A 23,175-nucleotide genomic window follows, 5' to 3' on the forward strand; every position below is an offset into this window, starting at 1 on the left:
TTCCATTTTTGCTCTGTACAGGGAACGTTCTGATCAAAGGCTTAACCAATAAACAGGTGTTTTTTCGCATAACGGTGTTATGATGAGATGAGATTCTGGTCACCAACCTGGGAAATATTGGACTGTAGGACTACATGTTCTCTATCAAAAAGGCGAGTAGGCAGCAGTGCAGAGAGAGAACAGCAAAGGATGTACCACTCTCAAACCCATTCATTACATGGACCATATTCAATAATTATAGGCCTACAGCTGTCTTTCTAGCATGATCTAGGCTATTTGAAATTATTAGATTAAGAGAAAATAGTTGTGGTGAAACATTTAAGTCCGTAGTCAGCCAAACACACACATTGATGGCTCTGTACTCCAATTAAAGTCTGGATTTAATATTCAGTAGGCCTATATGTGCTTGATAGCCATCTGCTGTCTGCAGCAGGGAGATTACTCCGGGTCTTCACAGCTCCTCGGCATGCAGCGACAGAGGCATACCATGAATGACAGCAGCTGTCCTCTCAGCATGGACATAATGCATGTGAGAATACCATACTTGCTATTCCTACTGAATAGTTTTGAAGTATGCACCGTGCCTCCCACTGCATGTAGTGGCAACATACAATGCCACGGTAGGAAGTAGTAACAGGCGGAGAGGTCTGTTAATGTGGCCCCCTATAGGGTTTGAAATACAAGGTTAACTGGTGGGTGACAGGGTGTTGAAGAGAGCAGGGAGAGAGCGAACTAGTGTTGCGATTTGACCCCGTGAGAAAATAGGGGAACAGGGGCACTGCAAATGTCAAAGGACGTGTGGATAAAAGCCCTTGTTTGCTCTGTAGATCTTTCGTTTACAACTTAACCACATTCCAGGCATGGTAAGTGCTGTAAAGCTGTGGATTGAGATGTGTGCAGTTCAATGTTGGCATTTGGCATGCCTCTACTTGCACTAAATTCCAGGCATCTTAGGGGAACCAGAATTAAGCTAACATGGCATTAATATTTTAGGTACATAAACCTCCTATGGTATCACAATGCATAAAGCACTTAACACTTTCAGCTAAAATCACAGCTATCCTAGTAAAGAACAGTGAAGAAGAATTGTGACTCATCTCTCAAGATGAACCAGGAAGTAGTCTAGATTTTGAGGCAATATTTTTTTATACTTGTATGTTTGGAGTTCCAAAAGAAGCGCAGCGAGTAATTTTCTGTTCTCACATTTCACTGATGACATTTGGTAATTTGACTACTTAACACCCAAGACACAGAAAACCAATGAAATGAAGTTTGTCACATGTTGACGGGTATATAGCACAACATCTCTTGCTGTATGAACTCATGCTGCCCTTTTGACAAAAGCCCAAAGCTGGTTCAGTTAGTTTCCGGATAGGAATATTGGCATTCACATTCCACGGCCGGCTAGTGTAACGAAGGGGTGTCTACATTACACCGTCTATATCCTCAACCGGAATGTCACATGGCAGCATGGCCTTCACTGACATGCAAGGTGACATATGTTACTGTCCGAGGGAGCTTCAGAAATCTTGAATTCCCTCTCCCGCAGCTTGCCACCTGTCCATATAGTATGATTTCCCCCAGAGACCAAAGGAGCATTGTCATGAAACTGTCTTCAGTCAGACTCTGTAGATCATTTTAATGACATTTAATATGTACTTCAAGTCGTTTGCTTCTGCTTATATCAGATGAAACTGAAATTGAGACAGGACTATATTTTCTGGGCATTAGCACTTAATGTTGTAGTTAAATATATTTAATGATGAGTTTGAGCCTGATATACAGAATCTATTTTGACTGATATTGAATATCCTTCTTTTCTAACTTTAGGCCCTTACCCTTGGCTCTTCAGTGTGGAGAAATGTACACTTACAGACGTAGCTACAAATGTTAACATGGCGCCAAAACGTATTATTTACTTAATTGACACAGGAGACAAGGCAGTACTGGCTCAAGCCCACACCAGCTATATCATCGCCTTTCAGCAAAGAACTTTCTTTTTTTTTTCTTTGCCAAGCTTTCAACAAAGGGACCTGGATTTTTAAACGATGACTTTTGATGGCCTCACTGTTAATGATGTGACATAATGTGATCAGGAAATGGTTCCCATAAGCCACGGAGAAACAAATCCATTCTCAGGATGTGTATTTTAAGGCTGGCCCATGGTCCAAGGCAGCGGGGCCCATGACTCCCAGAATGGGGGTCTTGAAATGGGATGATGAGGGGGAGGCTAGGTCATGAGAAGGGGAGGGAGGGAATAGAAGAAGGAGTTGGATGGCCCAGGATGCCTCGTTCACAAGTGACCGCAGTGGCACTGTGCGACCCAGTCGATATCGGTAATAAACCCAAAGGGTTGTTTTGGGCAGGAAAAAGGAAATACAGACGGAGTAGTGGTTTGTTTAAGGAGAACAGAGTGTCTATTTTGTGTGTGTATGTGTGTGTGTGTGTGTGTGTGCGTGCACGTGTGTGCGTGAGTGTGTGTGTGCATGAGTGTGTGTGTGTGTGAGAGAGAGAGTGTGGGAATTGGAAAGGGGGCGTTGCTGATGGGAGCCTGAGTGATGGGGCTTAGGAGGAATGATGGATGTTTGAGTAGTATGAAAGGTGTCATGTAGCGAGGGGGTGGATGGGTGTAAGTGTGGGTAAGGGTGTGGAGGCGGAAGCTCGGTGGGTTTGGGGCCCCGTGTAAAATAGAAGGTGGTGGAGCGAGGAGTTAGCCTGGTAAGTTAAGTTGGCACGCCGTCCTGTTTATCGGAGGGATGTGAGGCAGAGAGCGACGGCTCAGCCAGGAAGGAATGAGCAGAGTCATCGGGCTTCTGTAACATGACGCTCCGTCTTGATTGCCTGTAGCAGCTGGGCAGCCACTGTATCTGTGTGAGTGTGTGCGTGTCCTCGTGTGTGTGTGAATGCGTGATTTTCTGTTTAAGTGAGCTTGTGTGAGTGTGTATGCATGTATGCTTCATCAGTGGCTATCGCTGTGCATCAGTCTGTGTATTTCTTGTTGCCATGTTCATAGCCCAGTCTGCCCTCTGTATCTTATGTGTGAACTCAGGGACTCTACTCTCTACAGAGTCTATAGAGTCTGTTACCGGCTCCTTTATCTGTTTTAGTGTCTATATTGTTGTCTATATAATCTCTGGTCCTCCTTGTGTTTTTTAATTAATACAATCTGTATCTCAGTTTCAGAAAACTCATACATTCAACTTTCATTTAATAGATATTACTGAAAGTGGTGATGTCACAAGGTGACAACCAAAAATGTGATGCTATATGAATTTGAGTTGCTTTTATAAATGATTTGTGCTTTTAGAGGGCATTTGTTATACTGTGCATAAGTACCCGCAAATCCATTTCCTTCTAAGGAATACGTCAAGTTTTAGCAAGATCATATTGTGTTTTGTCAATAAAATACATTTTGAAGTGTAATGTTCAAATGAACATCTTCATTAAAGCAAAATCATTTGTAATACATTTTTGCATAGCGATATTGTTACTAACTTGCGAATAGTTTTACCCAATTAATTTAGTTCAGGCACCTTCATACATAGTTCTTTATTGATAAAATAACACCTTCAGGTTAAATGTATATTATTACATAACAGTGAAGAAATATGATACAAGTGATGTCTTTTGTTTTATATTGCAGTGTCCATTCTATGTTGATGGTATGGTTTCACTGTTCAGATGTACATTTCAGTGGATTCCATACAAGGATTAGAAAATTGAGCATTGTATTATGATTCTGATAGCAGGTGCCTAACCTTAGCTGCTCCTGAGGAAACCAAATGGTCTCGACTAGTTGCTAAACACGTCAAGGATGTAAGCAAAGCCACTTGGCCAGGATACGGAGCGTCTGCTAAACTAATAAGTAATCTGATGTACACAAGTAATGTCAGGGTTTCTTTGGTACTGTGGGAAAGTATCGTGTCAAAGCCCTGACTGCCCGTCCTGAGCGCGACTCGTCACTTTGTCATTACCTTGACACTTTTACGTGGGCCACCTTCCATCCTGCTCGTGGCGTAGTGGGGGGATGGGTGCAGGGTTAGGGATGTAGGGCATAGGGTGGATAGGGTGGAGGGTAGGAATGGGGTGGGGCGGGGGGAGGCGGGTTGGACGTAGATCAAGGCGACTAGGCCTGTGATCGTTACCAACACACACAGAGACATAAACCATAAACCACAGATGCTACACACACACACACACACACACACACACACACACACACACACACACACAATGCTACCTTTCACACATGGTCCTGCATTACAATCTTTATATCATGAAGACCACAATGGAAGTAAATTGTTCTTAATGGTTCATGTGTTTTTTAAGTTGTCAGATGAATTAAATCAAATCAAATCAAATCAAAATGTTACACCGCATTGCACACAAGCTTTAAAAGAATCAATTACTCATTCTTCTCTAAGCTTTTTGCAATACCCGATTTGCCCTTTAATATGGTCTGCACTTGGTCTGTTGTTTGAGGTTTGTGTGAAACTTAATGTGGTTTATTTACTGTGGTTTATTTACTGTATGTAAATGATATGTTGTGTAGCATGATGTTGTCTACGGTCATAAATAATGTTTTGCTCAACTGTATTTTTGTGTCACATTTCTACAACATTAGCTGTGAGCTCTCTCTGCTGTGTATATACAGTACGTTTGGTGACCATATCACATCAGAGAAAATGATGGAACTGCTATCGGTGATGTTCTGTGGATGACAGGATATGACAGGGTGACTACTGTGCTCTCTGTATTCACTCCTACCGCTCTCTCCAGCTCCCTCTAGAGAGACCCCGGTGTGGTGGTATCCCTTCGCGATGCGAAGATGGCCCTGCTCCCTCACCAAGGCACCCATGCGTTCCGCCTCTTCACCCCAGAATCGCTGGCGGAGATCGAGAGGCTCGTGGAGGAAAGGAAAAGGGCCGCAGAAGTAGACGGCCATGAGGAGGAAGGGCCAACAGCCCCGAACACTGATCTGGAGGCGGGCAAGAGTTTGCCCATGATCTACGGAGACCCTCCGCCAGAGCTGCTCAACACCCCTCTGGAGGACTTGGACCCCTTCTACAAAGCGCAGAAAGTCAGTCCCGGCACACCCAGGCCCAGCTGATAGCAGTGAAAGCCCAACACACAGCCACAGTGCACACTTGGGTGTTTAATGAGCTTGACTCCTATTCTATATTTACTGCCTTCCTTACATACCCTTGTAATGTGGCAGGATGTATCACTTGACATATATTTCCATTAGTTATTACAGCTGCAAACAATATCCTTCATGCAACGCATACGTCTGAATAACTGGTATGCATGCTTTACAGTTGAATCTTAGTGTATTATTTCAGGACTGTCATCACTTATTTATTTATTTTGCTGTTATTTTAGAAGTTGGAATATCTGTGTGCAGCCATATACAAAATGTTTCTTTGTGTTTTTCAGACATTCATTGTAATCACCAGAGGAAACACAATCTTCAGGTTCAATGCTGAATCGGCTTGCTACATTCTGAGCCCCTTTAGTATTGTTAGGAGAGGAGCCATCAAAATTCTCATACATTCATATCCTTTCTGCTGCTCTTTCCAGTGTTTGCAAGTTATTTAGTGTGTTTAAGTTTGAACCAAATGTGAAGTGCTGTGGGTGGTGAATGATGAATGAAAGATGAAGTTAGGAGACAATTCTGCTTATATACAGTATATATATGTTATATCCAAGTCAGTTTCCTTAACTCTGAATCAAATTATTTAGCATGTTCATCATGATTACCATTCTGTCGAATTGTGTATTCATGACCATGAGCAACCCACCAGCATGGAGTAAAACTGTTGAGTGAGTATATTGCTGTTGTATTTTTGCCGTCACTTATGTTTGTATTAAATTTTCTACAACTTGTACTTGATGTTTTGTTCTTTAGAAAGTTATGGTGCACAATTTCCTTCCAGGTATGTTTTTACTGGTATTTATACCTTCGAGGCAACAACCAAAGTGTTGTCTAGAGGTTTCTGTGTTGGATCTTTTACATTCCTTCGAGATCCATGGAATTGGCTGGATTTCATGGTGATCAGCATGGCGTAAGTATCTGAGTGCACATTTATCTAACCGAGTTAATTCATTTGATAACAGAAATGTAATGTTATCAAGAAGTGGACCAATCTAAACACTGTTAAAACATCATCTACTAAAGATAAGTCTTGTGTTGTGTGTGTCCTTTTTTACTTTGTGTGCATTTTTGTATTAACAGTTCAGATATTTCAGTGCAGAATAGGACTATGAACAGGAATTCATATTTGATTCATCGTGTCTGTCTCTCCTCAGATACATCACTGAGTTTGTTGACCTTGGCAATGTGTCGGCCCTCAGGACATTTCGTGTACTTCGAGCCCTTAAAACAATTACTGTGATTCCTGGTACATTTTTCCTTTATGTATTAAACGCTTGGTTGTTAAGCTGTTTTTTATGTTCTAAAGAAGTGGGAGATGTTCATTGAGTGTGTGTCAGTATGTAAGTGAGGATATAGCTTTATATATGGAGTGAGTATATAACTTTGCCATTTCATCATTTGATTCTCATTTTTTCATTGAAATTTGCAGTCCTTATTTCGTGTGTACTATACAGTTTATTAATAATTTGTTATATTTGTGAGCATATGTTTTTGTTTTCAAGCTGTTTGGACTTTCACTGACATGTCCGTTGTATTTCGTCAGGTTTGAAAACCATTGTGGGTGCCTTGATCCAGTCAGTGAAGAAAATGGTGGATGTGATGATTCTTACTGTCTTTGCCCTTGCTGTTTTTGCCCTTATTGGCCTTCAACTTTTCATGGGAAATCTGCGCAATAAATGTGTGCGATGGCCCATCCAAACAAATGAAACATTTTTCAACTCCACTTCCATATTCAACGACACCCTGTCTTTCAATAATACCATGGATTTCAATAATACCATGGATTTCAATAATACAGCATATTCCAACAGTACTTTCGACTTCATGGAATATATTGTTAATACTGGTAGGTTTAGCGCAAGTCATCTCTGCTATTTTAAGCATTTTGTCCTCAGTGGAATGGATTTGATTCTGTTTCTTTTCTGATTTGGTTATAGAGAATCACTATTATTTGGAAGGCAGCCCAGATGCTCTTATTTGTGGAAACAGCTCTGATGCTGGGTATGTTACTTTATATCATCCATGCTACCATGCTAATTTTGTCTGGTCAATTTTAAAGCTTACATTTAAGCGATGCTTTTATGTATGTTATGTTAGTATGTCTGGGCCTTGGCTACTTAAACATTTTTAAAGAGATAGAAGGGTGGAGGGTGGGGGATGGTTCAGTGGCAGGGAGGGATTCATAGCAAACTGACTGTTCACCACTATCCCATTGACAGAAAGTGCCCAGAAGGATTCACATGCATGAAGGCTGGGAGGAACCCCAACTTTGGCTATACCAGCTTTGACTCCTTTGGCTGGGCCTTCCTGGCTCTGTTCAGACTAATGACTCAGGACTACTGGGAGAACCTTTTCCAGCTGGTTGGCACTTCTTTCATTTGTAACAAATTCATTAAAGACTTCTGTGGTCATACATTATGAAACCTCACATCATTTTCATTTTTAAAATCTAAACTTAGAACCTGAAACGATTTAAAATTGTGTCCTTAGTTCTCGTAGCTTCATTTTGTTCCATATGCAGATTCTACGGGCAGCTGGAAAGACGTACATGCTGTTCTTTGTGGTGATTATCTTTCTGGGCTCCTTCTACCTCATCAACCTCATCCTGGCTGTGGTAGCCATGGCTTATGATGAGCAAAATGAGGCAACTCAGAGAGAGGCCAGAGAGAAAGAGGAGGAGTTCCAGCGGCTTCTAGAGCAACTCAAGAATCAAGAGCAGGTAGCTATCACAAGCAATGAGGTGACAGCTAACCACACAGCTAATCATATGTCTCTATTTAGTCTGACATATCTGTTTACAGCCTCAACACTTGTGGCCTGTGTGAGCTACCATAATCAAAGCAAGCTAGCTAGTCGCTAACCTCCATGGTAAATTAACCAATTAAGCTTACTGCTAATTAAACTGGATGGTTGCCAGCTGAGGTTGCTGCCACCTGCTTGCCCAGCCAAAAATATGGAAATTATTTTTTTGTCCCCTGAACAAAATTACAATAAAATGGCTATGCTTTTAGTTTGATAAAGTAGTAGTTGCAGTTGTGAGCTTGATACCAAGAGTGTTGAAAATGCTAAAAGGTAGAACCTGAAGTGTCCATTGTTACCAAATGAGAAGTGTCTGTTACCTAGCAGGGCCATCTTGGTGGGAGCCAGGCAACTCTAACCAGTAGGAAGTCGCTCAGTCTTCACACAGCGTCTGAGTTGGCAGATGACGAATGGAGCCTTGGAGACACTGAAGTTGTCAAGGATTGTAATGGGAGGCTCGTTCCCCGTCTGATCATCAACCGAGTGCCCACCATGGATGAGGTTAGTCTCGCACTATCCTGCCATAGTTTACTTGGTTAGGTTAAAATTTCAAAGGCAAGAATTTGGCTAGGTGCAAGTGAAAATGCAGGTGGCTTTATTTTACTCATGTATTGTTTTTAGAATGCAGCATAATTGGTCTAGTGGATTTGGGTGTTTCAAAAAGCCTTTGATCCATTTACCTTTACTTTAAAGGTCCAGTGCAATGAGAATTACATTTCTAAATATCATTATATAATTTAACAAAGGACCTGTTAATGTAAAGTCACCCAAATTATTATAACTGTCAGCACTGTGGAAATTTGACTGACACTCTCTGGCTTTCAACAGAATCAAACAGATTGTACTTCCTTCCAAACAGAATGTGCTTCCTGGTGTAAATGATGTCACCTACACCCAGGTTTTATTGAATGCGCTGATTGGTCATATGCATAGTTAAGATGTCAGGTGTCCCATAGTCTGTCAGACAATTGGCAGCCAGCTACTTGCCAAGCCAGCCAAAATATCTGTGTCTCCAGAGAGAAGTTTGGTAGCTTTATTGAGCTGACCTTGATTTCTGACTATGAGGTTCTCTGGGGCTATGAAGTTAGTGGTGAGCTCATGGGCTATTAACTGACAAATTTAGATGAATTCTGAGTTTATCAACGTATCTTACAGTCCACTACAGAGGATGAACGCAGGAAGAAGTCATTAGGCTCTGTGCACAGCATGCTGCATCTGGAGGAACCAGGCCTGAAACAGAGAACTGCTAGTGCTTTGACTGTGCTGACCGCAGCAGCCATGGAAGGTACAGTACCACTGGAGAAAGAAACTTGACATTGTGACTAATCATGAATAATTTTACATATACTAATCATAAAGCATAGTTAATTGTCATACAGTATCTCTATGTATTTGTAAATCTTTTGCTCTACCAAGTCTTACATTTTTGAATATTTTATAGGCTTGATGGGTTTGATCTCACTAAAATATCTATATTATCATATCATATTGTCCATTTCAAGGCACTGTTTTGTGGCTAAGCAACAGAGCATAAGCATGTAGGAGAAGTGTCAAGTCCCTTAGTGGACTGTAGATGGGGCTTAGTTCTGAGTTCATACAGGCAATGCTCTAATGTGAGCTGTAATTGCTTAGATTATCATGCAGTTGTTAACATTGTGCACTCAGTTATCCAAGGCCAATTCAGTAGCATTGTCTAGAGTTTGCCACATAGTTGTGTTAATCACATTGTGTGGGGGAGAGATTCCTGTCAACATTCAGTGACATGCCCTCAAGGTGTTAAGCCTGGGCTATTTCAGCCTAACTATGACTTGGCACAGACAAGACATGAATTTTAATGTCACTCATCATTGCATTCTGTTTCAGAGCCTTAACTGTATCCTGCATACCACCAAGGGATAAACCATACGCTTATAAAGAATTGATGGTAGCCTACCTAAAATATCCAGTATGCTCAATAATCTGTCACTTATCAAGAGTTCATAGTGACCTGCAGAAATAATATTGGTTTACTAAATGCTGGTCAATCACCCATATCCCTCCTGGGGGCTTTTTAATCTATGCTTACTATTCCCTCTCATTCATCTTGTTTTACAGAATTAATGAAGCTACACACCTTTTTTTTCTCTCTGTCTTCGTCTAGAGCTGGAGGAGGCTCAGAGGCCTTGTCCACCTGGCTGGTACAAGTTCGCTGACACCTTCCTGAAGTGGGACTGCTGCGTGCATTGGGTGGTCTTTAAAAATTGGGTGCACTTTGTGGTGATGGACCCTTTCGTCGACCTGGCCATTACCATCTGCATCGTGCTCAACACCCTCTTCATGGCCATGGAGCACTATCCCATGACCCCACAGTTTGACAACATGCTCTCAGTGGGGAATCTGGTGAATATGTACCACTTGAAATTTAAAGTCATGTTGCAGAAAAGATCCAACGTCTCTGACTTTATTTTGTCAGTCCATGTAAAAGATTTTATCCCCCTTTTAGGTTTTCACTGGGATCTTCACAGCAGAAATGGTCTTTAAGCTTATCGCCATGGACCCGTATTACTACTTCCAAGTCGGCTGGAACATTTTCGACAGCATCATTGTCTCACTCAGTCTGGTGGAGTTAGGGCTGGCTAATGTCCAGGGCCTTTCCGTTCTCAGGTCCTTCCGTTTGGTAAGACACACTGTTTGAATTTCTTGATAACCATTTACCACAATGACATTACTTCCCATGAATATTCACTGTCTTTCTTGTCACTCTGTTTACGTCTGTCCTGTGTTGGAGGTAGCTTCGTGTCTTCAAACTGGCCAAGTCCTGGCCCACGCTCAACATGCTGATCAAGATCATTGGCAACTCGGTAGGAGCTTTAGGAAACCTGACTTTGGTGCTGGCCATCATCGTCTTCATCTTTGCGGTGGTGGGCATGCAACTCTTTGGCAAGAGCTACAAGGACTGCGTGTGCAAGATTGCCACGGACTGTGAGTTGCCACGCTGGCACATGAACGACTTCTTCCACTCTTTCCTCATTGTCTTTCGCATTCTCTGCGGCGAGTGGATCGAGACCATGTGGGACTGCATGGAGGTGGCCGGAGCTGGGATGTGCCTAGTCGTCTTCATGATGGTCATGGTCATCGGAAATCTGGTGGTAAGTGCAACAATGCTCATTCACTACTAATCACTGTCCTAACCCTTAAACCTGAATTCTCAGTCTGACCTGTGTATTAGTGAACAGAAAGGACTGATGTTCTGGTAGGCAATTCAATTTCTTTTGACAGAAATATTTGCTCCTTTAGGATATAATACGAGTAAAATAAAAATGAATTATTCATGTGGCTGTATTGAAGCAGAATGAAAGTTAAGATTATGGCGCTCTTAGGTTCATGAATGGCAGTATAAATATATAGTCAGTGCTTATTCAAGATAAATCCTTTAAGTAGATGGTCATTCCATACACTGCCTTTCAACAACACATGCAATACCTAAACTCTGAACAACTGTCACTACTGTCAAGTTGTAAAGCTGGCAAACTGTATTCTAAAATCTCTCTAAATCTAACAGTTATCATATTATAATGCCAGGAGATTTTGTGGTCAGCAAGTCTCAGCAGTCTATTGTTAACCCCGCAGCCGCAGGATGCCAAGGACAGACGGGCAGCTGGGGGATAAAACTGTTTCCACTGGGGGGCATTACAGCATTATAATAAAGTATAGTATGAGCACAGCATATCCATGACAGAATCTCATCACACAAGAGATTTTTTGACAGGTAATCAGAAACAGAAATGTAATTGAGTTATACAGTATATGGACCTAGTTAACACAGATGTTATGAGGATATACTGTATATATAAAAGAATATTAACACCTATCATTCAGATAAATAGATAATAACTGATTGATTGAAATCAAGTTGAATCAAGCTGTTCGGTTCACACAGTGAGTGGGTGAGTTGGCATGAAGAAACAGCAAAACTCATATGGTGCAAAGTAAAGAATTCACAATGTCTGGAGCATGCAAGAACTGTCCCTGACATTGTATCTTGGCCTCACAGAAGGACATGCAGACGATCACATACAGGCATCATATCAAGCATCATATTTAATGACAAGAGCCCAAAGCATTTCCTGTTGGGTTATTCATAGAAATGAAAAGGAAATGTCTCATCGCCATGAGCTAACAAAAGCATTGCACCGCACTGTGCCAAAACTACCATGGCTTTTTTGTGTCTCATACTCACACCCCCCATCGCCCCCCACCATCCAACCCTACACCCATACTTAAAGTTAAGCATAAATGCACACTGTCTGCACTGCCCCAAAGACAAATTACATACTTACACAGTTAACGGGAGAGGGTTTCTATTTAAATCAAATGACATGAGCCAGCAAACAGTGGTTTTGACCTTGAGTAAGTGCTAAGATCCAGCTCAAGTAAGCATGCCGCCACAGAGGGAACAAACACAGACAGCTGAGCGAGCAGAGTCAGGGGGCAGGGGACTGGCTGTTGGGGAAAAGCCATGCGATAGCAGATTGAACTCTAATTGATGGAGAGGTAATCACATTGCCTCATCAATGCTGCAGCATATTGAGCACAGTGGATTTACTCTCATTTTCATGGTCAACATACTGGTCGTATTGTGCTGTTCGCTGTTATCTTTCTTGTTCCAAAACCATTCCTGAAACCCCAAGATCTCACCTCTATTCTTAATTTCGGCACCTGTTACATTACTATACTTTATTGGCTTTATGCCTGGCCCACTCCCCCAATTCCTCTTCTTTAAGTGGAAAACCGCTCCATTTTAGAATTGCTATATGTAATTCCTAAAGTATGAAATAGTCCAATCATCATTTACGGACATAAGGAACTCTCTTTCAACACTAGAAACCTGAAAAGGAAGACTCAACCTCTGATGTTATCAGGCACACTGGAACTGCTCCAAGCAGAATGATATTAAAGGCAACTGGGAAAGCACCCGGGGGAATCTTCTGGGAATCATGGTACATTATCTGGTGACAACACTACAAAAAAAAGTAAAGCTTCTTCACATATACACACAAATATTCCATGGATCCACCAAGTAAGTCCTTCATTCGTTGTCTGAAGTTGTTCATGATCATAAATATTGAACGGCTGTCCTAGACTATAGCAATAACATATATAAATTCTTTAATTGATGGATGTTCACCTTTAAGCTGTCCTTCTGCTCTCATCTGCTACAACTGCCGTTTTTCCTCAAAATTCCTCTGTTCCCACTCCCCTTCCAGCTCCTCCCCTCCTCAGTGTGGGGCTTGTGTTTTGTCCAGCTCAGCCTTTCCCTCAGCCCCCTTACTGATTCACAGCTCCTACCCTGGAATGCGAGAGATCAGCCTGCCCCCGGCCCGTGTAACCATGATCTCCCGCTAAACCTGGGAAATAGGAACCGAGAAATTGACTAACAGGTTTTAGACACTAAAGATAGCTGCCTCTGCAACAGGCGGCAGACAACATAATATTTATCGATGTGCCATCACAAGGCCAACTTGATACGCGATGTGTATTTGAGCCACTCAAGAGTTTTGTGTGTAGGTCAGTGTTGTAGGCACAGTTTGGCCAAAGCGACCGATCAGTGATTAAAAACATCAGCATGTATCAATACTCAGTAACTAAAGTGATTCCATGATACATTCTCTGTTCACTTGCAATTTGACGATCACATTTCCAGCAGGAATTCTTATAGGACCAAAACACCTCAAAAATTTAGTTGGTATGCATTGACTTTTAATTATAGAAAAATGTGTCTCATTTAGGACAATTTAATTCTCAACCACTGACTACACACATAAACAGATAAATTCTAGCTATTTGCTATAAATAGACCAACATACTAAAGAAAGACCATGCATATCCTGCATGGGAAGGTTTTTCTTTTCCAACTTTTCATGGTACATCAGGTAACAATCACCTTTTCCGCTCATCTTTTGAAGGTACAAGAGGAACAGGCCCGATAGCATGAGCATCGTTGCTTGAGGCATTACTTAATGCAGCGTTTTGAATTTGTTTCTGTTTTGTAGCTGTCTTTTGTTTGAAAATCTAACTTTATGCTTCCAATGTCAACTTTAAATTTTTAAGTGCATATTTCTCGATTCCTCCATCCCTCCTTCACATGCCCATGCCACATCTTTGTCCTCAGGTGCTGAACCTCTTCCTGGCCTTGCTGCTCAGTTCATTCAGCGGAGACAACCTCTCAGCAGGGGACGACGACGGAGAGATGAACAACCTCCAGATAGCCATTGGCAGGATCACACGGGGCATTGACTGGGTCAAAGCCTTCATCGTTGGATTGGTCCTACAGATACTGGGCAGAAAGCCCAAGGAGCCTGAAGAGGGCCAGCCAGAGGATACGGACGATAAAATGGAGGGCATTGAAATGAACCACTTGGACACCAGTCAGAGTTTGAAAATGGCAGATGGGATAACTAATTGTTTAGTTGAAGGCCGGCCTTCTGGATTCATAGTGGATGGAGAGCTCAGTCTCAATGTGCCGATTGCCCAGGGAGAGTCAGACTTTGAAAACCTTGGGGAGGATGATGAGGATGACAAGAATGATGATGATGCCTCTGAGATTTCAGATGAGGAAAATAACCAGCAGCACATGGTAGGAAAAATAGATGTAAGGAAACTGAACAACCTGTTTAACCTTAACCAACATGTCTGTCTATCTATCTATCTATCTATCTATCTATGGCTGTTGATGCTTGAATTAACCTGGACTTTCTTGTCTTAAATATTTCTAGCATTTCCCAGCTGTACTTATCAGAATAGAATTAATCAGAGTGGTCACATAGAAAAGCTTTAAGGCAAAATATATGTTTATGTGTCCCCCTGAAGCATAATTTGGAATTTATTCTTTTCATCTTAGACAGTTCAGTTTGTGATACAACACCTATTAGTTCCATCAGCCACAGTGGTATTTTAGCTCGCATCCTACTTTCACGTAGGAGTGTAATACCTGGCTTGGCAAATTAGGCTTTTGTATTTGGATTCACAGAGCTAAATGGATTGAAAATGATCACAAATGACATGCTTGTTCTCTTCTTGGTTGTATAAGAAGAAGTGCCATTTTTTTATTTGTATGTCCCTATTTGTATTCCTTCCTGATATGAACGCTTCCATGATGACGTATCGGCATGGTGAGGACAGCCTAGACCGCTCATCATGTGTTGACAGCTGAACATGGCTGATGAAAACATCACACCAACAGCCAGGAGTTCAAACTCTTAGCAACCAAACGAAAAATGTCTGAAAGCTGTTGCAGCGGCTTAAGTCTTTGAATTAAATGTCAATGGGGAACTTGCAAGATGACACCATTGAAAATGTTTCTCACTTCTATGTTTAGTTTCTGTCAGTAGATTTTGATGTTCACTGGGCTGAAATTTGCAGTGGACACACAGCAGAAATAGAGAAACAGGACAGCTTCTTCCTGTTAGCAATATACAGTAATATCTCTAACAATGGAGGGTGTGCTCTTGTACCAACACTGATTATAAGCTTTGCTGTCCTTGTAATACTAACAGCTATGAACCATAAGATGGCAACATGCCAGTATCCCTTTAAACGTAACCTGGGTGCTGCTGTTATCCTCGTGTTCCCAGTGGACACGGATTGCTATTTGTACAGACTGAACGTTCTCCAATCTCGGCCCTGGTCCTTTTCTGTGTGGAGTTTGCGTGTTCTCCCCATGTTTGCGTGGGTTTCCTCCCACAGTCTAAAAACATGCAAGATAGGTGAATTGTTGTCTCTAAATTGCCCCTAGGTGTGAGTTTTTGTCTGTCAGTGTGTTCGCCCAGTGATGGACTGGCAACCTATCCAAGGTGTTTCCCTGCATTCAGCCCAATGCATGCTGGGATAGGCTCTTGATCCTCAGTAGGAATAAACGGGTATATATTTTGAGGTTAAATATTTAAAATTATAGAAAGTTATTCTCTCAGAAACTTCATTTCAGCTTATAAGGTTCTATTTCCCATCCAGCCACGTCTTGTAAGAGGCTAATTAATGTAGCCTTATTAATGCAGGAGGAAAAACATGTTTGAGTATTCCTCATTTGTTGCCTTGCTGCTCATGAACACTCATTAAAAACAGTTCCTTTCCTGCTCCTGTGCTTTTTCAGGAAATGTTACAAGCTGCACATCATTTACCAGGATTTGTCAAAGTGAGTAACTCTGTAGATAAACTCAAAATGATCTTGAGTGTCTCTACATTTATGACCAAAAGCAACCCTTGCTACCAGTTCAGATCCATGTGAAGATGATTAAACAGATTTCTGCTTGAAAAAAAAAATGGAAATAGTAATTATGTTTCATTTTGCTGGTGGCTTAGTAACTCAGCCTCTCTTTTGTCTCTTGGCTAGCTGATGGGTGCGCTGGATGATGATGGGGATTCTTCAGTGTGCAGCACAGTGGACTACCGACCACCTGAGCCTGAACCAGAGGTGGAGGAAGAGGAAGAGCCTGAGCCAGTGGACCCAGAGGCCTGCTTCACTGACGGTATGATAAACACACTGTATTTTGTTCATAGCAGTGCTTGTGTGTGTTTGTGCCCTCATAGACAAAAATGCAGAAATTGCTCTGAAATATAGCAAATCATTTGGCTGCAGGTATTAGTACCAGTGCTCACCTTTTAGACATCCAATCTGGCATCTTTTGGACTAATCATGGATATGACACTAGACAAAGAGTTAATTTTGATATCCCTCTCCCTTCAGACTGTGTGAGGCGCTGGCCATGTTTAACTGTTGACATCACACAAGGTAAAGGCAAGAGCTGGTGGAACCTCCGCAGGACCTGCTTCACCATCGTGGAGCATGACTGGTTTGAGACCTTCATCATCTTTATGATCCTCCTCAGTAGTGGAGCTCTGGTGAGTGTTGTCATCAGTGCAACAAATTTAGAAAAAGTTTTATGATACTGTCAAGACTTGAAGTGTCTCATGTATCTACTTTTGGCAGGCCTTTGAAGACGTACACATAGAAAGACGCCGAACCATCAAAATTATTCTTGAGTATGCCGATAAAGTGTTCACCTACGTCTTTATCATTGAGATGCTCCTTAAATGGGTGGCATATGGCTTCAAGACCTACTTCACCAACGCATGGTGTTGGTTGGACTTCTTCATCGTAGATGTAAGTTTTGAAATCTTCTTTTAATGCTGGCCTGTGTGTATAAATTCAACAGAAGAAAGTGTTTTACTCTTCATTAGTTAGTTGAACATTTTCAGTTTGGCATGGAACAGGTTTTTTCAGATAAACTCAGTGGTAACACTTGAATAGGAAATGTTTCGATTCTGCCACAGGTTTCCCTCATTAGTTTATTTGCCAACTGGCTGGGCTACTCTGATCTTGGACCAATCAAATCTCTCCGAACACTCAGGGCCCTAAGGCCTCTTCGGGCACTGTCAAGATTTGAAGGGATGAGGGTGAGTTATTGGATATTGATCCTAATTTAATTTTGAATCTTATGCACATAGTATACCTGAGTACTGTACAAAGTTTGAATGATGTGCATGCCTAGCATTGATGTACAAGATGCCAAACATATGATGTTTAATGCACTCTTATACTAACTTGACTGGCTTTCCCTTACCATGTTTGTTGACTGCATGCTTACACCATGGGTGCTGTAACAGAGTTGACTGAGGTAAGCCTACCAGTGTGATTGATGGCATTGAATGAGCATAGTAATGGCTCATAGCAAATTTGTTACTTACTCTTGCAAACAAAAGACTCTTTGGGGAATTAAATCTAACCAAAAAAGTGCCCTGACTTTTAACATATGTTGGCATATATGATGTACGTAATCTATTATTATTGTGTGAATATATTTTGAGATGAATGCTACTTGTTGTGAAAGTACTTTATGGATAAAAATGCATGATTGTTGTTGATATTGGTGTAATGCCGTTGACTGATATTGTTTTAGAGTGTTGTTTTCACTGCAGTAACTGTTTACATTGAAACAACATCCTCTCTGCTGGGCAGGTGGTGGTGAATGCTCTAGTTGGAGCCATTCCCTCCATCTTCAATGTGCTGCTGGTGTGTCTGATCTTCTGGCTCATCTTCAGCATCATGGGGGTCAACCTGTTTGCTGGAAAGTTCTACCGCTGCATCAACACCACCACAGAGGAGCTTTTCCCCATGACTGAGGTCAACAACTTCAGCGACTGCATGGCCATCAAAGAAGCCACGCAGGAGGCCCGCTGGGTCAACGTCAAGGTCAACTTTGACAATGTTGGACTGGGCTATCTGTCCCTGCTTCAAGTGGTGAGCAAGACTGGTTCAATGATATGCACAAAAAAAAGGTTGTTGTGGTTTGAACACACTGCTGATACGATAGACTGTGAAACAGATCTATACATTTTCCTTGAAACAATGCTTTCTGTTTGCAGGCAACATTTAAAGGTTGGATGGACATCATGTATGCTGCAGTTGACTCAAGAGAGGTAGATATTGTTTACAATTTCAATATTTTACTGTATTGAACATTCAGTTTGTTGGTAACTTCCTTTTACAGTCTCCCTAAGTACTAAACCTTGAATGAAGCATTGTTTGTTCCCAGGATATTACCAGGTTCCTAAGTCTTTTTTTTAATGTAATTATTTGGAATTTCTTTTGTCTGTCTACATTGCCCCCGTTTCATCAAATTGTGTCACTCTATATACTTTGCTTTTGGTGTGTTAGAAAATGACTTAATAGTATTAAGAATAGCCATTGAGGCAATTTATAGTACCTTTTTAAATAAAGGCAATAAACACTCTCAAAAAAGGTTGTTGTGCTTGAATGCAAGTATTTTCATTTTATTAATTCACAAAGAAAATCTGATTTTTCTCTACTTCTCTACTTTAAAATAATTCAGTAATTATCCAAGAATGGAGTAATTAAATCCCCAAATAACTGTATTTTGAAATGATTTTATAGAACAAGAAAATAAAGGGCAGTAAATAGCCTTCATTGGCAAAGACAGTAAGTACATTAAGTCAATTTTTTTCTGGCCATATAAAAAACTTCTTGGAGTGCAGCCAAAAAATAAATCCAGCTGCTTAGCTGGGGGGTTCATATAGATTCCCTCCCCTTCGCCTTCTCTTACCACTCTGCATTCTGACATAATTGGATATGTACATGATCAGACCTTGTAGTGCAGATGGTGATGGTGAAGTGAGTCCCGTCTCTGGATCAACGCGTGCCTTTCCTGGCTAGGATCGAATTCCACCATAACCTTCTATACTGATCTCCCCTACTCTGTATCCCACTCATATTTCCTACCTAATAAAAACAAAATTGTGAAGGGGCGGGGTGCCCACTCTCCCCAAAATAATAAGATGAAATTTCTGCTTCCTTTTAGGTTGAGGATCAACCTTCTTATGAGATCAACCTCTACATGTACATGTACTTTGTCATCTTCATCATCTTTGGCTCATTCTTCACACTCAATCTCTTCATTGGTGTCATTATTGACAATTTCAACCAGCAAAAGAAAAAGATAAGTATCACGCTGCTTGAATTAAGAAATTCCAACTGTTGGAATGCCAGATTTCTCTATAAATTACACCTGTGTTTCAGTTTAAAGCACACAACTGTTGTCATTTCATATATGGATCCCCATAATGAGCTTTATATTCTGTTGTGTCTGCACTTTGGAGATAAAGACATCTTTATGACTGAGGAGCAAAAAAAATACTACGACGCCATGAAGAAACTTGGTTCCAAGAAGCCACAGAAGCCAATTCCACGACCAACAGTATGTTACGGTATTCATTTATAACCACATTTTTATTTCAGTCAGTGATAATATTAGTAATAAGTGTGTTGTGATGCATGCCATATTTTCTTCTAATGAATCTAAATTGTTATCTAACTGCATTGAGATTTATATGTATCAACAAGGGAAGCCAAGCCAATGAGACATCAGCTCGGCATGTGTGGCATGACGGTGTCATCACTGACCTCAGGATTAACCTTTTCTGCACAGCAGTGGTGTGAACAGCCCAAATGACCCCATGGAATTTGTGTTTCTGTCCCCTGCCTTCCCAACCCCCCTGTCTCCCTCTGACCTGAAGAACCCAATCCAAGGCGTGGTGTTTGACTTGATCAGTCAGCAGTTCTTTGACATCTTCATCATGGTCCTGATCTGCCTCAACATGGTGACCATGATGGTGGAGACGGACGACCAAAGTGCAGAGAAGGAGGATTTCCTCTTTAAAGTCAACCTCGCCTTCATTGTCGTCTTCACCGGAGAGTGTCTGTTAAAGTTGTTTGCCCTCCGATATTACTTCTTCACCAATGGATGGAACATTTTTGATTTTGTTGTGGTCATCTTGTCTATATCTGGTGGGTATCTAATACATTAATACAGCTTTGAATTATATTGATTGGAAAGTGAATTGCAATTATGTTTAAACAGCCTTTATTCAAAGCATGGATGTAAAGATATCCCCCCTAACTGCAGTGCATCTCCTTTTATTTCAGGTATAATGCTTTCAGACCTCATTGAGAAATACTTTGTGTCACCCACTCTGTTCAGAGTGATCAGACTGGCCAGAATAGGCAGGATTCTGCGTCTTATTAAAGGAGCCAAGGGCATTCGAACGCTGCTGTTTGCTCTGATGATGTCACTGCCCGCCCTATTCAATATTGGTCTCCTGCTCTTCCTCATCATGTTCATCTTCTCCATATTTGCCATGTCTAACTTTGCCTATGTCAAAAAGCAGGCTGGAATCGATGACATCTTTAACTTTGAGACATTCGGCGGCAGCATTATCTGCTTGTTTGAGATTACAACATCGGCGGGCTGGGACGGGCTTTTGCTCCCCATCCTGAACAGGGAGTATCCAGACTGTGAGCCAGACTTTGAGAACCCAGGCTCGGATGTAAGGGGTAACTGCGGCAACCCGGGCATGGGCATCATGTTCTTCTGCAGCTACATCATCATCTCGTTCTTAGTGGTGGTCAACATGTACATTGCCATCATCTTGGAGAACTTCAATGTGGCCCAGGAAGAGAGCGGCGACCTGCTGTGCGAGGACGACTTTGAGATGTTCAATGAGACTTGGGAGAAGTTTGACACGGAAGGCACTCAGTTCATCGACTACAGCCGGCTGTCAGATTTTTGTGACGCCCTGCAGGAGCCGTTGAAGGTGGCCAAGCCCAACCGGCTTCGTCTGATTGAAATGGACCTGCCCCTGGTGATTGGGGACAGGATCCACTGCTTGGACATCCTGCTGGCTGTCACCGAGATGGTCTTGGGAGATACGGTGGAGATGGCAGCGATGCGGGAGAGCATCCAGGCTAAGTTCATCATGAGCAACCCCACCTCAGACTCCTTCGCGCCCATTACCACAACGCTGCGCCGCAAAGAAGAGGAGATGGCCGCCGTGGTCATTCAGAGGGCGTACCGCAGCCGCCTGCTGAAACGCTCCATACGCCACGCTTCCTTTATGCGCCGCTCCAAGAGGCTGAAGAGAAAGGACGAAGACGAGGATCCGCCAGAGAGGCAGGGGCTGCTCGCACTAAAGTTGGGAGTGCTTTATGGGAGCAACGCGGACCTCGCAGAGGAGATGGAGCAGGCTGCTTTGCAGTCCCTACTGAGCCAAGAGCCTGTCACACCAGAGACACTGTCATGCACCACAGGGTCCCAGAATGGTCCAGAACCCATCGGGCCGAATCTCATGGTTGTACCTGTAGAGATCACCAGTGAGGTTGTGTTACATTCTGCCCCACACCGAAAGGTCTTCGTCTTACAGGAAAACTTACGAGAGTCGATTGTATAACAAACAGCACAAGGGAATTAATTAGGTCTTCCTACTATTTTTTTCACCAATTGAGGAAGTAGTGTTAGCAGTTAAGGGAAAGTGTCGCTAATGTAGTTGACTTTTCCCACTTGAGAGATGAAGAGATGTCTAATGCTAATGAATGTTTGCATTTTATATTAATAAACTTAACAAATGATTCCTGTGTTTTCATGTGATATTTAAGCGGCTTTTTGGACTGTGGGTTAAGAACCAAGTGGAGTACATGGTTTGATTCTCTGCTGATAGCCATTGATAGCTAAAGTAGCCACCAACTGGATAGGAGAGGTAAATAACCTTAAATCAACATCACTTTGTTGAATGTTAAATGCGAAGAATATTTAAGTCAAATGACACAGGCAGAAATTCAGTGTACAACCCAGCAAATTTGCCTGTACAAACCCATTTTCTGTGCCTGTGATGCTTGTCTCCTTGCATTCAGGTGGGGGCAAAAAGTATTTTGATTGACATTTCAGTTGTGAATTAAGGCCATAGTTAGTTTCTTCCACAGTTTAGTTTTTGTTGCTGTTGTTGGGTTAAGGCAATATCAGGTCACTGTGGACAAGAACCTGTGAAGTGATAGATTATGTCCAGTGAAAAAGCAACTTTGAAATACATGACACAGCAAGGTTTTGCTCACCTGACATTTCTGAGAAGTCTAAAAAGTAGTTCCCCATAACATTTATATGTAAACTCAATTCCCAAATGAGAGTTTAATGCATGCCCTTAGCAATAAAGTTTTTCTTTTTGGATGGCTATTACTAGAGAACCAAACCATGCACCCCGTTTTTTTGCCAAAGAACAACCTGAATATCACATGAAAAAAGATGAATTATTATTATTATTATTATTATTATTATGGGATCTGATGCTGCGTTCACGTCATGCGGGATTTACCATAAATACCACCTGCTGAATGGGAAAAGCCATTCATGTCAACCTCCTAGTGGCACTTACAAGTAGGATGTGGGATTTTTTTTGTAGTCTCCAAAATTTTCCACTTGGTATTACAAATTGCAGAAGAATGTCAACACAGGTGACAAGCACTGCAGCGAATCCACTGATGTCAGTGGTCCAAGATAACAAAAATCAAAATGATCAATTATATTCACAGTAATCCAATCAAGACTACTTACAAAAATCCAGTAGTGTCTGCTACAGTTTGTTTATAGTTGATTTTAGATTCATAATTAAAAATTATTGTAAATGTAGGTGTGCTAACAAGTCAAACAAAAACGCGTCCAAGTTGTAGCAACAACATTCTTTCGCTTCTTCCCATATTATGTGAACGCAGCGTTATTTTCCAACTCTCTAACAGAGCTATATTTGAAAATTAAATTGGTATACATAAGGTGTTTTTAAAGAAAACCCAGCACTACTTCATCATGAGAGCTACACTGAAACTCACATTTCAGTATTTTACT

The 23,175-nt window shown here is 41.6% G+C and overlaps 1 protein-coding gene across 1 annotated transcript; it reads left to right on the plus strand.

Annotated features, from left to right (window-relative positions):
• The first annotated feature begins 4,828 nt into the window (after positions 1-4,828).
• scn4aa (sodium channel, voltage-gated, type IV, alpha, a) lies at positions 4,829-21,733 on the plus strand. Its single transcript, XM_071545735.1, has 25 exons — positions 4,829-5,080; positions 5,437-5,474; positions 5,743-5,823; positions 5,937-6,065; positions 6,310-6,401; positions 6,699-7,001; positions 7,093-7,156; positions 7,375-7,516; positions 7,677-7,874; positions 8,282-8,455; positions 9,110-9,239; positions 10,095-10,333; positions 10,437-10,610; positions 10,726-11,082; positions 14,106-14,570; positions 16,323-16,458; positions 16,677-16,831; positions 16,920-17,093; positions 17,264-17,386; positions 17,949-18,230; positions 18,356-18,409; positions 19,309-19,450; positions 19,607-19,704; positions 20,024-20,294; positions 20,433-21,733. The coding sequence occupies exons 1-25, from the start codon at positions 4,829-4,831 to the stop codon at positions 21,731-21,733; spliced, it is 5,574 nt and encodes a 1,857-aa protein (XP_071401836.1).
• The last annotated feature ends 1,442 nt before the right edge of the window (positions 21,734-23,175 follow it).

The sequence above is a fragment of the Centroberyx affinis genome, unplaced genomic scaffold, assembly GCF_046629955.1.
Source record: "Centroberyx affinis isolate AG114_WGS23_722 - 3 ecotype Tasmania unplaced genomic scaffold, CSIRO-AGI_Caff_v1 ptg005038l_1, whole genome shotgun sequence".
NCBI lineage: Eukaryota > Metazoa > Chordata > Actinopteri > Beryciformes > Berycidae > Centroberyx > Centroberyx affinis.